This window comes from Sorex araneus, chromosome 1 (genome assembly GCF_027595985.1).
Source record: "Sorex araneus isolate mSorAra2 chromosome 1, mSorAra2.pri, whole genome shotgun sequence".
Taxonomy (NCBI): Eukaryota; Metazoa; Chordata; class Mammalia; order Eulipotyphla; family Soricidae; genus Sorex; species Sorex araneus.
The window spans coordinates 399,032,950-399,045,675 of NC_073302.1; the positions used below are offsets into that span (position 1 = coordinate 399,032,950).

The 12,726-nt window shown below is 34.5% G+C and overlaps 1 protein-coding gene across 1 annotated transcript in view; it reads left to right on the plus strand.

Annotated features, from left to right (window-relative positions):
- SEMA3C (semaphorin 3C) overlaps positions 1-12,726 on the plus strand; it is a 182,749-nt gene that overhangs the window by 147,829 nt on the left and 22,194 nt on the right. Inside the window, exons 13-14 of the mRNA XM_055134964.1 lie at positions 8,542-8,630; positions 12,384-12,425. Of these exons, the coding sequence (XP_054990939.1) occupies positions 8,542-8,630; positions 12,384-12,425 (131 nt within the window). The remainder of the gene's footprint in view (positions 1-8,541; positions 8,631-12,383; positions 12,426-12,726) is intronic.

Consider the following 12,726-nt stretch of genomic DNA (forward strand, 5'->3'; position numbering starts at 1 on the left):
TTCAGCAGTTTAAATAGAAAGAGTTTATCTGTGTTTCCTATGTCTTTACTCATTGTAGATGTTGAGAATGCCTTATTTGTAGCATCACGTGACTATAAACTTCAGAACATTTTCAGTCATTTATTATATATATATGCATTTATATATGTTCTTACATAATCTCTCCTTAATTTCCTCTAAGATTTCAGGTTATACCTCTGTTAGATCATTTGATAAAATAAATACATGCCCCAAAGTCTCTTTCTACTTTTTAAATCTTATTTTTAAAAACCAATTTTTAATTGGTGCTTACAACTGTATACATTTTTGTGTTGACTTTAACTTCTTTGACTCTTTCATTCACAATTTACTATTAAGTTTATGGGTTTTTTTTTTACTTCTTGTATTTGAGTTCTAATATATTCATTTAACTTAAGAACTCCTTAATTTTTTCTGATTGTGTTTGTATTATTTAAAACCATGTCTTCCTTTAATTTTGGAATTTACTTTTTATTTTAAATAACTACAATATCTATAGTAATAACTTTAAAATTGTTACTTGTTAAGCCTAGCACATGGGAGTTACTTAACTCTTTCTTCTTAAGTACTGACCACACATTCCTATTCTCTCTCTTTTCTCTCGTTGTACAATAATACTAATTTGAGGTTACTGAATAATTGACATTCTGATATACCTTGGATAAGATTCTTTTATTTTCCCCTACTGAGTGTTAATTCCTAGTATAACATGAGATCAATTATTAGTTGATTACTTTGAATTTGTTAAAAGATGTTTTATTCTATGTTAAAAGCTGTGTGCTCAGGGTGAGACAATTTAGCATGACCCAAGCACTGAACTTTCTCCTTTGTGTGTGAATGGATCTTGGCTCTAAATTTTGCTAGTACAGGCCAGAGTTACACCTTACTCTGGAATATTGCTCTTATTCTTTAGCCTTGGCTTTTCTTATATAAACTGGACTGAACTGGATGCCAGGGTCCTAACAAAGTATCACTGCAACCTGGCTACTCTCAGAGACTTGGAGTTCCAACTTCACCCAGCCCAACTACTAAAATCTTTTTTTTTTTTAAATCTCTTTCATTCTCCCCGTAACAGCTGCAATCTGTTAAGCCTTTGATGTTCTCATTCTTTTAGTATATAGCCAAGGAATCAATCACAGATCCACAGGGACTTCTGGAACCCCATTTTGGACCACTGCCTCTCCATTATAATACATCACAAAGCTGACTTGTTTTTGTCACCCCCAAATTCTCCGTCTGCTTCTTCATCTCAATGGACTTACCATGAGCTACTTGGATACTAACTACTTGGATACCTCTGTGGAGGAATTTATCCCAGATAGAAAGTGATCATCATGAAGATTACTTAAATTTCTCTTCTTTTAATCTACTGCTGTCTGTTACTCATTACCTAGAAAGAATTATCTCGTAGATTTTCCAGTTTTATAGTTATTTACTATAGGAAGACTGTTCTGTTACCAGTTACTTCATCATAGCCAACTACACATTGCCCCCAGAAAGAATTCTTTATTGCATTTCTGCAGTGTTTGAAAATGCCTAACTTCAGATCTTATCTTTATCTTAATGTTTATGGATTGAGTATTTGTTGTAATTTTATATCTATATCTATATATATGTATAGATAGATTTAGATATATATATTTGCTTAGGACTCTTCTAGAACACTCTCATATGTTGCAAATTGCCATTAATTTTATCCTTGTCATTTTAGCTGACATTAAAAAGAAAAAAAATAGAAATATATAAAAATTAATGGCAACTAATCTAGTATTTAATTATTTGTCATCAAATACAATTACTAAGAAGAGAAAGAAGTTAGAGAGAATTATATTGTTTACTTTGCAATACTAAAATATTTGAGTTGTTAAATGTTCTTCAATAGATTATATTTAAAATTCTTCAAAAAACATTTCTGATACGATATGACATTTCAAAGTGATTTTCAATGATGCAATATGAAAGACATAGTTGGAGAAACTGTTTGTTTTACGAGGTTGAGGACTCACTGTTGGGGCATGAAACCCTATCAGTAACAGTAAATTGGAAATACAATGGATATCCCACCATGACTCATGCTTCAATAGCTGAACCTGGGCAAAGAGCTTACTCATGGGTCTGTGCTAAGGGATCACTCCTGGTGGTGTTTGGGGAAATTATACAGTTCTGGGAATCAAACCCAGGGCATCTGCAGGCATAGCAAGCATTTTTCTCTCTGTACTATCTCTCCATCTTGGGGAACCTCTGTATATAATGCAACATGATCTTTGAAAGAACAAAGGTAGTATGAAAGAACAAGGGTAGTATTGGCTTGGAATTCAAATTAAATTAATATGAAGAAAATTAATTTGAAAGTCCCTGTACACTAATTTCAAATTTTTTCAAAAAAAAATAATTATTTCAATGAGTCTGCAGCAAAGCATATTGTTTAAATAAGGTTAACCTAGTATTCTCCAAATTTTTTTGACCGTACAAACTTTTTACAACAGCACACTTTGGGAAATCAATAATAACATTTAAAGCTTTTAAAATTCATTTGTTTTTTAAAGACACAGTGATTATAAAGTCATTCGTGATTGAGTGTAAGGCATACAATGTCTCAACACCAATCCTATCACCAATGTCAACTTCCTTCTTTCAGTGTCTGTAGTACACACCCACCCACACCCATACCCTCCACTTGTCCCTGTGCCAGGCACTTCCTTTTCTTTAAGGGACTGTCCTTTACAGTTACTGATAGAGTTTCATGCCTGACACATGACAGCTCAGTGACACCCTCAATGACCACCTTCCTCCACCAATGTCTCAGTGTCTCCCTCCCTATCTTATCCACCGTTTTCTCCCCTGTGGTTTGCTTTCTACTTACGGCCAGTTCTCAATTCCTGTTGCCTCTGGGCAATTGCTATTCCTCTACTACATTTTGGTTATATCCAGCATATGAGAAAGATCATTCTGACTTGGTCCTTCTTCTTCCGACTAAAGTAAAGCATGTGTTGATTTGGACTTTGGAAGGGCCACACCTCTACAGACACTGTGGAAATGCAATTGATAACCCACTGTGACTCATGCTGCAACAGCTGAACCTGAAAGTTGTCAAGATCATATCGGTTAAATTATAGTGGAGTGTGAAAAGCACTTTACTATGTGTTAGAAATCCTGTTAAATGACCGAATAATAAAACCAATGTTTTTTTGGTAACAGGGAGCTCATTCAGAAATAGAATTGTCATCTCTTAAAAGTATATAGGATAGGCTGCTAATAAAGATTTTGATAAGTACAAGTATGTGTTTCTAAGGAATATTTCTAACATATAATTTATTAAAAATTTAAATTTAAATAGGCTAATAAAACAGTGTAACAGCCATTTAATAACCTAATGCTAAGAACAAATCTGCTATGATTGTGTATTTTAACACAAAAAATAAGGAGCCAATTGGTGAGGTTTAATAGAAATTAACAATGTAAATTATCTAGTCATTGGTTCATCATTTAAATACAAAGCTTTCATTGCCAGACCTTTTTCTTTCTTTTTGATTTAAAATACTTAACTGGTTTCCTGTGAGCTTTGTAACTTTCCATATGGTGATTCAATAAAAGAATAACATTTTAAAAAAATAAAAATAAAAATAATAAAATAAAATACTTAACAGGTTTCTAGAAATAAAAGAATTATCCTTTAACAGAGAGTGACTATTTCTTTTGTAATACTAATTTTAAATAATAATATATATAAATGATTTTCCTGCAGCAATTTGCCACTGAAATCAAGCATAAGACTACTTAGGTCAACATGTAGAGACACTGCAGTGGAGATTGAGAAGAAATATAGATGTGCATATATGATGTTGGAATTGCATATTTGCCTTCCACAAATTGAATAAGATCTCTTCTTACCATTTTTATTAATTACCAAAAATCAGACTGGCAATATAAATTTCAGTGACAAAAATAAATTTTAGGATCCTTTGTTTAAAATTGTTAAGAACTTCAAAGATGTGACAGCTTAGGACCCTTCAGACTATTGGAACTTGTGTAATTGAATAGGTCAAACATTCAAAAAGGTTATTTTTACAGGTTAGTAGTGAGGGGAAGAGAAGGACAATAGTATTAAGTATTACTGTTTCCCCAAACCTTAAACAACCAAAAGTGCAGAGGCAAACGTAATGTTTCACATAAAAATTTTGAGGTTAAATCCTCTAAGGATAAATAAATAAAATGTTGCAGATAAATGTAAAATGACCAATTGGATAATGAACTATGTTTGATCACTTGTGTGAGATAGCACTTACTGTGCTATAAATGGAGTTTTTCTTGTTTGGAGACATTAGGATAATAGTGCTGTATTCTCTGATATTATAAAAAAATAGGTGGTATAAACTATATACGAGAGGAAAGAGACTTATCTGAGATTTTTCTGTGATGATTTACTGAAGCAAAAGGAGAAATTCACTAATGACAGTTCATGACAACATAGTTTCCGATATAGGTTTTCATTATATAAACAATTTATAACATTTATTTTGCTTGGTCCATACAATAATGCTTTTGTATGTACCAAGAATCTTTTGTAAATTAGCAAATTAAGGTTCAGAAAAGAAGGATGACTCCTGTAGTATCAAAAATTTCCTAAGTGATTGACTAAAACTAAAAAAAGAATCTGCGTTTACTGAAGGTATACTGCGTTCAAGATATTATGTTAAGCAATTTACATATGTTGCTTATTTACTTTTTTTAGTCAGGATTCTTTCAACCGAAAGTAACTGTATACCAGACTCAAATTAGTTAAAGGAAAAGAATGGTGTATGTGTGTGTGTATGTATGTGTATGTGTGTGTACATGTGTTCATGCATGCCTCAGCTAGAAAATTCTGGAGGAATCTTTAGTCATAGTTGAATTAGTGTTAAATGTAATGAGGTTATCAGAACTCATTTCCCCCTCATTCTGTTGTGCTTATGTATTATTTATTCTCAAGTGAAGATCCTGCAAATAATCACATGGAGAGTCCCCCACCACTAGATTTACACAGCTTTAGCATCCCTATCTCAGATAAAAAGAGGTTCTAACCTACCTATGTCTCAGGAGGACTTTCTTATACATCCATACCTATTGGAATAACTAGAACAAAGAAATGTTTTTATTCAATTTCCCTAAATTACGCATGTCTTTGGAGCTGGAAAACATATGAATATGATGTAAAGAATAATTATACTCCACCAAGAGTCTTAGAATGGGAGAAATGTTTCAAAAATATTGGTATCAGTGTATTATTACCAAAAGAAGTGAAAGAGATTCTGGGTAGACCTTAGGTATAACAAGTATTCATTACAAAATACACACTTATTACTTGTATTTTACACTTATGCCAAGAGACTTGGAGGGGAAAATATTCTCTTTCACTGAAAGAATATCTTAGGCATGGTGCTTTTCTCCTTAGGACATAAAACACTATCTCATTCTGTGAAATACAGTAAAAATGATTTATAGTTCAGAGTACATTTAAGGAATGCCATTCTCACTACCTCAAGAATGATATTGGAGAGCTAACTATATTATCATCTCCCAAATAAAGGGTGCAAAGGAGATTTTATGTAGACATCAATGATTGGGAGTTTTATGGATGTTCTGGAATGCATATCTCTCAGTGTCTAACATTTTAATGGAAACACAGTCCTAAAAACTCTGTAAATTCTAGACCATAAATTCTAGTGCTTGTCATTATTTATCTTTGCATCCAGAGTAGATAGAGTGCCTGATTTGCTGAAGTATTTATTTTTTGTTGCTGTTGAATCAATTAATGAAAGTGGACTAAAGAAAACTCAGTACTACTTAGATAGATAGATTAGATAGATAGATAGATAGATAGATAGATAGATAGATAGATAGATAAAAAGATATAGATATAATGAGTGGTACAGTACATGGGTAGAGCAGAAGCATTTTTTATAGAAAGACTAGGTATTTGTGATTATAGGTTGTTAAAAGGAAACTACGGGTATCTACCACAGATGAATTTTTTGAGAAAAACTAACCTATTAACATGCTTAGGAAACAATCTTGGGGTTCCATATATATATATGTATATATACACACACACACACACACACACACATATATATATATATATATATAGAGAGAGAGAGAGAGAGAGAGAGAGAGAGACAGAGCCCGTCAAGCTACCGAGAGTATCTTGCCAGCATGGCAGAACCTGGCAAACTACTCATGGTGTATTAGATATGCCAAAAATAGTAACACATCTCACAATGAAGATGTTACTGGTGTTCGCTCAAGCAAATCGATGAACAACAGGACAACAGTGCTATACATAGATAGATAGATAGATAGATAGATAGATAGAGAGAGAGAGAGAGAGAGAGAGAGACAAGAGAGAGAAAAAGAGAGAGAGAGAAAGGCTACAGCGATAGCACAGCAGGTAGGGTGTTTGCCTTGCACGTGGCTGACCTAGGTTCCATTCCTCCACCCTTCTCGGAGAGCCCAGCAAGCTACCGAGAGTATCTCGCCAGCATGGCAGAGACTGGCAAGCTACTTGTGGCATATTTGATATGTCAAAAACAGTAACAGCAAGTCTCACAATGGAGACATTACTGGTGCTTGCTCAAGCAAATTGATGAGCAATGGGATGACAGTGATACATACATATATATATGTATATATACATATATATAGAAAGAGAGAGGCAGAGAAAGAGGCAGAGAGAGAGGGAGACTATCGTGGTGCCACAGCTAATTGAAATATCTCTAGAATTTGAAAACTGATTGTTCCATTAAGTATTGGTATGTAGTATGGTCTGGTCTATTAAAATGGACTAAATTAAATTTGTCTTTTAAGAGTATATATCTTGGAAAGAATCACATAGTATACTGAAGATGTATAAAACGGATCCTTATTAAATGGTATACATTGGTGATTCAGATATTCATTTCTGAAAGTCCAAATTCAAGAGATCTTGCCCAATCGGGTAATTATTGATTACTTCTTAGACTCTGCTCTGCACTTAAGAATTGAGTCCCAGGGGCTGGAGCGATAGCACAGCAGGTAGGGAGTTTGCCTTGCACGTTGCTGACTCAGGTTCAATTCCCAGCATCCCATATGGTCCCTTGAGCATCACCGGGGTAATTCCTGAGTGCATGAGCCAGGAGTAACAGAAAGAAAGAAAGAAAGAAAGAAAGAAAGAAAGAAAGAAAGAAAGAAAGAAAGAAAGAAAGAAAGAAAGAAAGAAAGAAAGAAAGAAAGAAAGAAAGAAAGAAAGAAAGGAAGGAAGGAAGGAAGGAAGGAAGGAAGGAAGGAAGGAAGGAAGGAAGGAAGGAAGGAAGGATTGATTCAGTCCCAGTGAAGTTTGGTTCTGAATTTGAATAAACAATGGCTGAGGTAATACTTATAAAGAGCAGGTAATGCTTACAAAGGTAATACTTTATAAACAGCAGGGATATAAACCTGAGGGGATCTGTAAAAGAATCTCTTGGCTGAATATTAGATGTTTAAAAAATTATAGGAAAACAAAACAGCTATTAGCAATGAGTTTAGCATAAATTTTAAAGTTCTTTATTTGTAATTAGGAAGGACCCAAACAACTGTACATTTGTGTTATTTTACCTATAAAATATCTAGCAATATACCTAGCAATATTTTTTGTCTGATCTAATCATTGTGTGAATGTTAATAAACTTTGGCAGTGTTACTTTATAATCTTGGTTTTGAGATCTAAGGAATATGAAGGGCCACACTTAAAATTTCATATCTGTAGTTTAAGAATAGACACAGAATTGTTTTATTTCTTAAGACATTTGCACATTATTTTCCTCTTTCACAATTATGAGCACATCAAAGATATGGATAAGGTGCTTATATTAATGCATTTTAAATACATAAAATCCAAGTTTAAGCATATAATGTAGAAGAAAATCAACATCATACTAATATATAATGTACAATTGCACTGTAGCACTGTCATCCCATTGTTCATCGATTTGCTCAGTGGGCACCAGTAACATCTCCATTGTGAGACTTGTTACTGTTTTTGGCATATCGGATATGCCATGGGTAGCTTGCCAAGCTCTGCTGTGTGGGAGGGATACTTTCGGTAGCTTGCCGGGCTCTCTGAGATGGACAGAGGAATCGAACCTGGGTCAGCCTCCTGCAAGGCAAATGCCCTACCCGCTGTGCTATCACTCCAGCTCCATCCAACATATATCTCTGATTATTAAGCAAATATATGAATGTTTAAATTTAAACCTGTAAACTTACATCTAAATATTTTGCCTTTGTAAAAGTGTTACTCAATCTTGGGGCTGACAAGATAGTACAGAGTTTAAGGAATTTGCCTTGCATGCAGACTTCCAGCTGGAAATCCTTGCCACCACATAGAGTTCCCTAAGCCCAACCATGGGTCATTGATGAGCACACTGTCAGCTCCCAACATCCCCAGAATGTAGCTGAAAATGTGCCAGACTCCTTTCCCTTTCCCAAATAAAGTACTATAATATTCCATTGTTTCTTTCTTTGATTTAGATCGGGGTACAGTACAGAAGGTGGTGGTTCTTCCAACAAACAGCTCTGCCAGTGGTGAGCTCATTCTGGAGGAGTTGGAGGTCTTCAAGGTTTGAACATCTTTTCTCTGAATTTTAGAACATAGATCACTGTATCACTGTATCACTGTCATCCCGTTGACCATCGAGTTGCTCAAGCAGGCACTAGTATTTTCTCCATTTGTCCTAGCCCTGAGATTTTAGCAGCCTCTCTTTACTATAGAAAATTGAAAATGGAATTCTTTCATTTATAGCCATTTGGGAGAAAGAATATATTTGATAAAAGACCCACTAAAATCTATGTTATAAATTTTAAGGGGAGTTTTTAAGTGTATATTCCAAGTTATCTTGACACTAAAGGATTCTTTTTATCAATTGTCATCACAATTTAAAAAATCTGTTCTTTCTTTTTTTTAATGAGTTCTGTGGTCAAGGCCTAGATTTTCCATGAGAGGACTGTTATCATTGCTTCACAAGCCACTAAAATCCCAAAGCTTTCACATTTCTGATTGTTAGATAAGCTTTCTCTTATTTTTTAAGCCAGGAATTTCAAGAAAAACTGCTTTGTTCCTTTTTTATTGCTTTTTATTCAAATTTACATCTAGTTAAATGAAACTACCCCTCCCCAAGCCCTTTTCTTTTAACAACCAAACTTGCTTTGTGTGAATTTAAGTTTTCCCATTGTGTTATTCTCTTTTTCTTTGGGGTTTACATAAATGAAACAGACACACACACAATGAAAAAGACATCACACAAACAAACACAATGGAAAAGGCATCACACACACACACACACACACACACACACACACACACACAGGAAAAAGGCATATAGAGGGAAGTTGTTCAGTCCTCTAAGCTCTAGCCTCCCTAGGGCAGCGTACTTATTCTTCATCCCTCCATAAAACTAGCAGTTTTGACTTGGCCCGAACACCCTACAATTTGTAAGAGTTTAGGTCATTATAATTCATGTGGACCCTTTTATCAGTATTTAGGAAGATGAGTAAAGCCCAACCAGGGACACTGTTAGGGTTGCAAAGAAACTTCTGCATGGAATCAGTCCTACTGCAGACTTCTATGTCTAGATAAACCATTTGAGAAACCATACTACAGATGATAAAAGATCAATCTACAGCAATTGAAAAAATGGTGGTTCTCAACCCCTAGAACAGATTAAGTGTTTAGTAAGCCCATTTACTTTTTTAAGTGGACCCAGAGCTTATTTTTATATTAATATACATGTCTTCAGTTACCAAAAATATTGACTGAATTTTCAGCATACGATGTCATAAATGATAAAGATGCAATGTTGTTAGACTTCGGTAATAGAATATACTTTTTTTTTTTTTTTTTTTGCTTTTTGGGTCTCACGCGGCAATGCACAGGGGTTACATCCTGGCTTTGCACTCAGGAGTTACTCCTGGCAGTGCTCAGGGGACCATATGGGATGCTGGGAATTGAACCCAGGTCAGCTGTGTGCAAGGCAAATGCCCTACCCGCTGTGCTATCACTCCAGCCCCAATAGAGTATATATTTTAAAAAACCTAAAAAGAAATCAAATACAAAATAAGAGCTACAATTAGACCAGGTATGCAGGGGACATAGCTTAGGAGTACAGAACTTGCACTCCAGTGTGAGGCCCTTGGTTCAATCAATATCTGGCACTGCAGGAACTAAAATTATAAAATAATGAGACAGGAGACTGTGTGGATCCATGAATGCCTCTTAGGTGACTAGGGAGGTATTGTAGGGGGTAAGGTACTTAACTTACAGTCAACCCTGGTTCAATATTCAACACATGATATAGTCCCAAAGTACCATGAGGAGAACCAAGAGTACATCCTAAGCATAGCAGGTGTGCCAAAAGAACAAAACTAAACAAAAAAAAATCAGAAAAAGCTGGCAGATTTGCTATTAAATTTATAGTTTTTAATACTAGCTTCAATTCACTCTAAGGTTCTTTGTCATTATGGGGCTCGAGGCATAGTACAGCTGGTGAGGTGCTCACCTTGTATGTGGCCGACCCAGGGTCAGTCCCCCATATGTGTCTGGGAGTGACCCCTGAGTACAGAGCTGAGTAAGCCCTGAGCACCACTGGGTTTATTCCAAAAGTTCTTTTTAATTAGTGTATTGACACTGTTCAGAAAACAATAGCTGTACTTCAAGTACCTTTTCTAGTCTTTACTTTAAAAAAAAAGTGGATGTTTCACTAAATTAAACACTTGTATTATATAAAAAATATTTTTCTCATTCAGTTTAATGGGGACAAATTGGCTGGCCAAAATAATATAAAGTACTTTATTCTGAAATTATTTGAAGATAACAAAAATGTCATACTGCAGCACTTCATTTTTAATTCTGAAATATCTCCTTTTTTTGATAATCAGAAACCATTAGTTAAGTGAGGTTGACACAAACCCAAACATATATGCCATAAAGAAATCTGTTATTCTGATCATATGCTAGCTACTTATATTCTGTTGTACAAGTTATGCTAGTGTTATCACCATGAAGAATAAACTCCCAGTGGAAAAACAGAGTCAGTTAAAAATGCATGTGGGAGACATCAGTCCAAGAGAGAGACTGAAAACTATTTGAGCTTTCCTAAGAATACGTGTACCAGTGATTGATAATGGCTAAATTAAGAGAGTGGGTTACCAAATACAGTTGCTGTCTTCAGCATGGTGTTTGTGTCACATTTTTTGAGGTGAGGTAAAAATAAGTGGGTGTGTATGATGTACTGTGATGGGCTTGTGAGGAAATAATGCCTTTAAATCGAAAAGAAAATGGTCCTAAGCTAAGTGTCACACTGATAAACTGCAAAAGTTGCATGTAACTTTTAAAAACCAGATGCTTTGTTTTTATAGAGTGCAGAACTGATTCATTTTTTAATCCTCTTCAGAATATTTTCTGAAAATATATCCAACATTCCTAATTCTAAACCTGGATATACAGCTATTTGTAGTTGCCTTGAAAAGATCTTAGATGTTATACTGAGCCATAAAGTTATGAATAGAGCGGCTTTCAAAAAAAATTACTATCTCGAAAACTTAAAATCCTTCACTAACTCATATTTATCAAAAGAGGAGCTTTTCAAAAAATGTTTCTTTGTTTTTAACAAAGAGAATTAATAATGTGTCTTTCCAAGGCAACACTTACACATAAATAATAGTGTCTTAGACAGCACTGGGGCATTATTTTACAGCCTAACCACCAGAGTCTCCGGATCCAATTTTATTTATTCTTTAGATTTCAAGATACATTTTTATTTTCAAGATACATAATATTTAAGATATACCTTTTTTTAGTTCTCTCAAATATTTTATATCCTCTCTCTCTCTCTCTCTCTCTCTCTTTGTGTTTCTCATATTGGTCGATATATATATATATATATATATATATATATATATTTTTTTTTTTTTACCTTGGGTAAAACTGCAGTACAGCCTTCTCTGAAGAGAGGAAATAGATTTCGTAGACAAATATCGTTAACCTTTGAAAGTTTGTGTGCATATATCAAGACATTAGGACTTTATTTACTTATTTGTTTGAGAGAGGCCACACCCAGCTGTGCTCAGGGCTGACTCCTGGCTCTGTGCTCAGGGATCACTGTTCAGGCAGGTTTAGGGATCATTGCTCCAGCAGACTCCAGAGGCCCTGTGCGCTACAGGGATGGATGCAGGGTCAACCCCATGCAAGGCAGATGCCCTACCTACTGTACTACCTCTCTAGTCCCCAAGCATTTTTTTGACCTTTCTGTGAAAAAAACACAGATGCCTTGTTAAGGATCCCCTGGGTAATTAATATGTTTTTCCTAACTTTTCAGAATCATGCTCCAATAACAACGATGAAAATTTCATCTAAAAAGGTAAAAAAATATATTTCTTATGCATGTCAAAATTATATTATGAAAACATGTATTTTACAATTTTTGAAAACATCAGTTATAGTACTTAACAAGTAATACTATTTATGTATACCACAGAATAGCCTTTAAGTTTAGTGTATCATTTACTGTTATCTTCCTGATAGCTATGTTTTTTTTGTATAAATGTTTATCAAAATAGTACATTTATATAAGATTTTTTAATGCTCTGTAGAGTTTATGTCCTCAACTATTACAGTGTGTGAAGCCAACCAAAATAAAAGTTATCTTTCTGAAGGAAGAA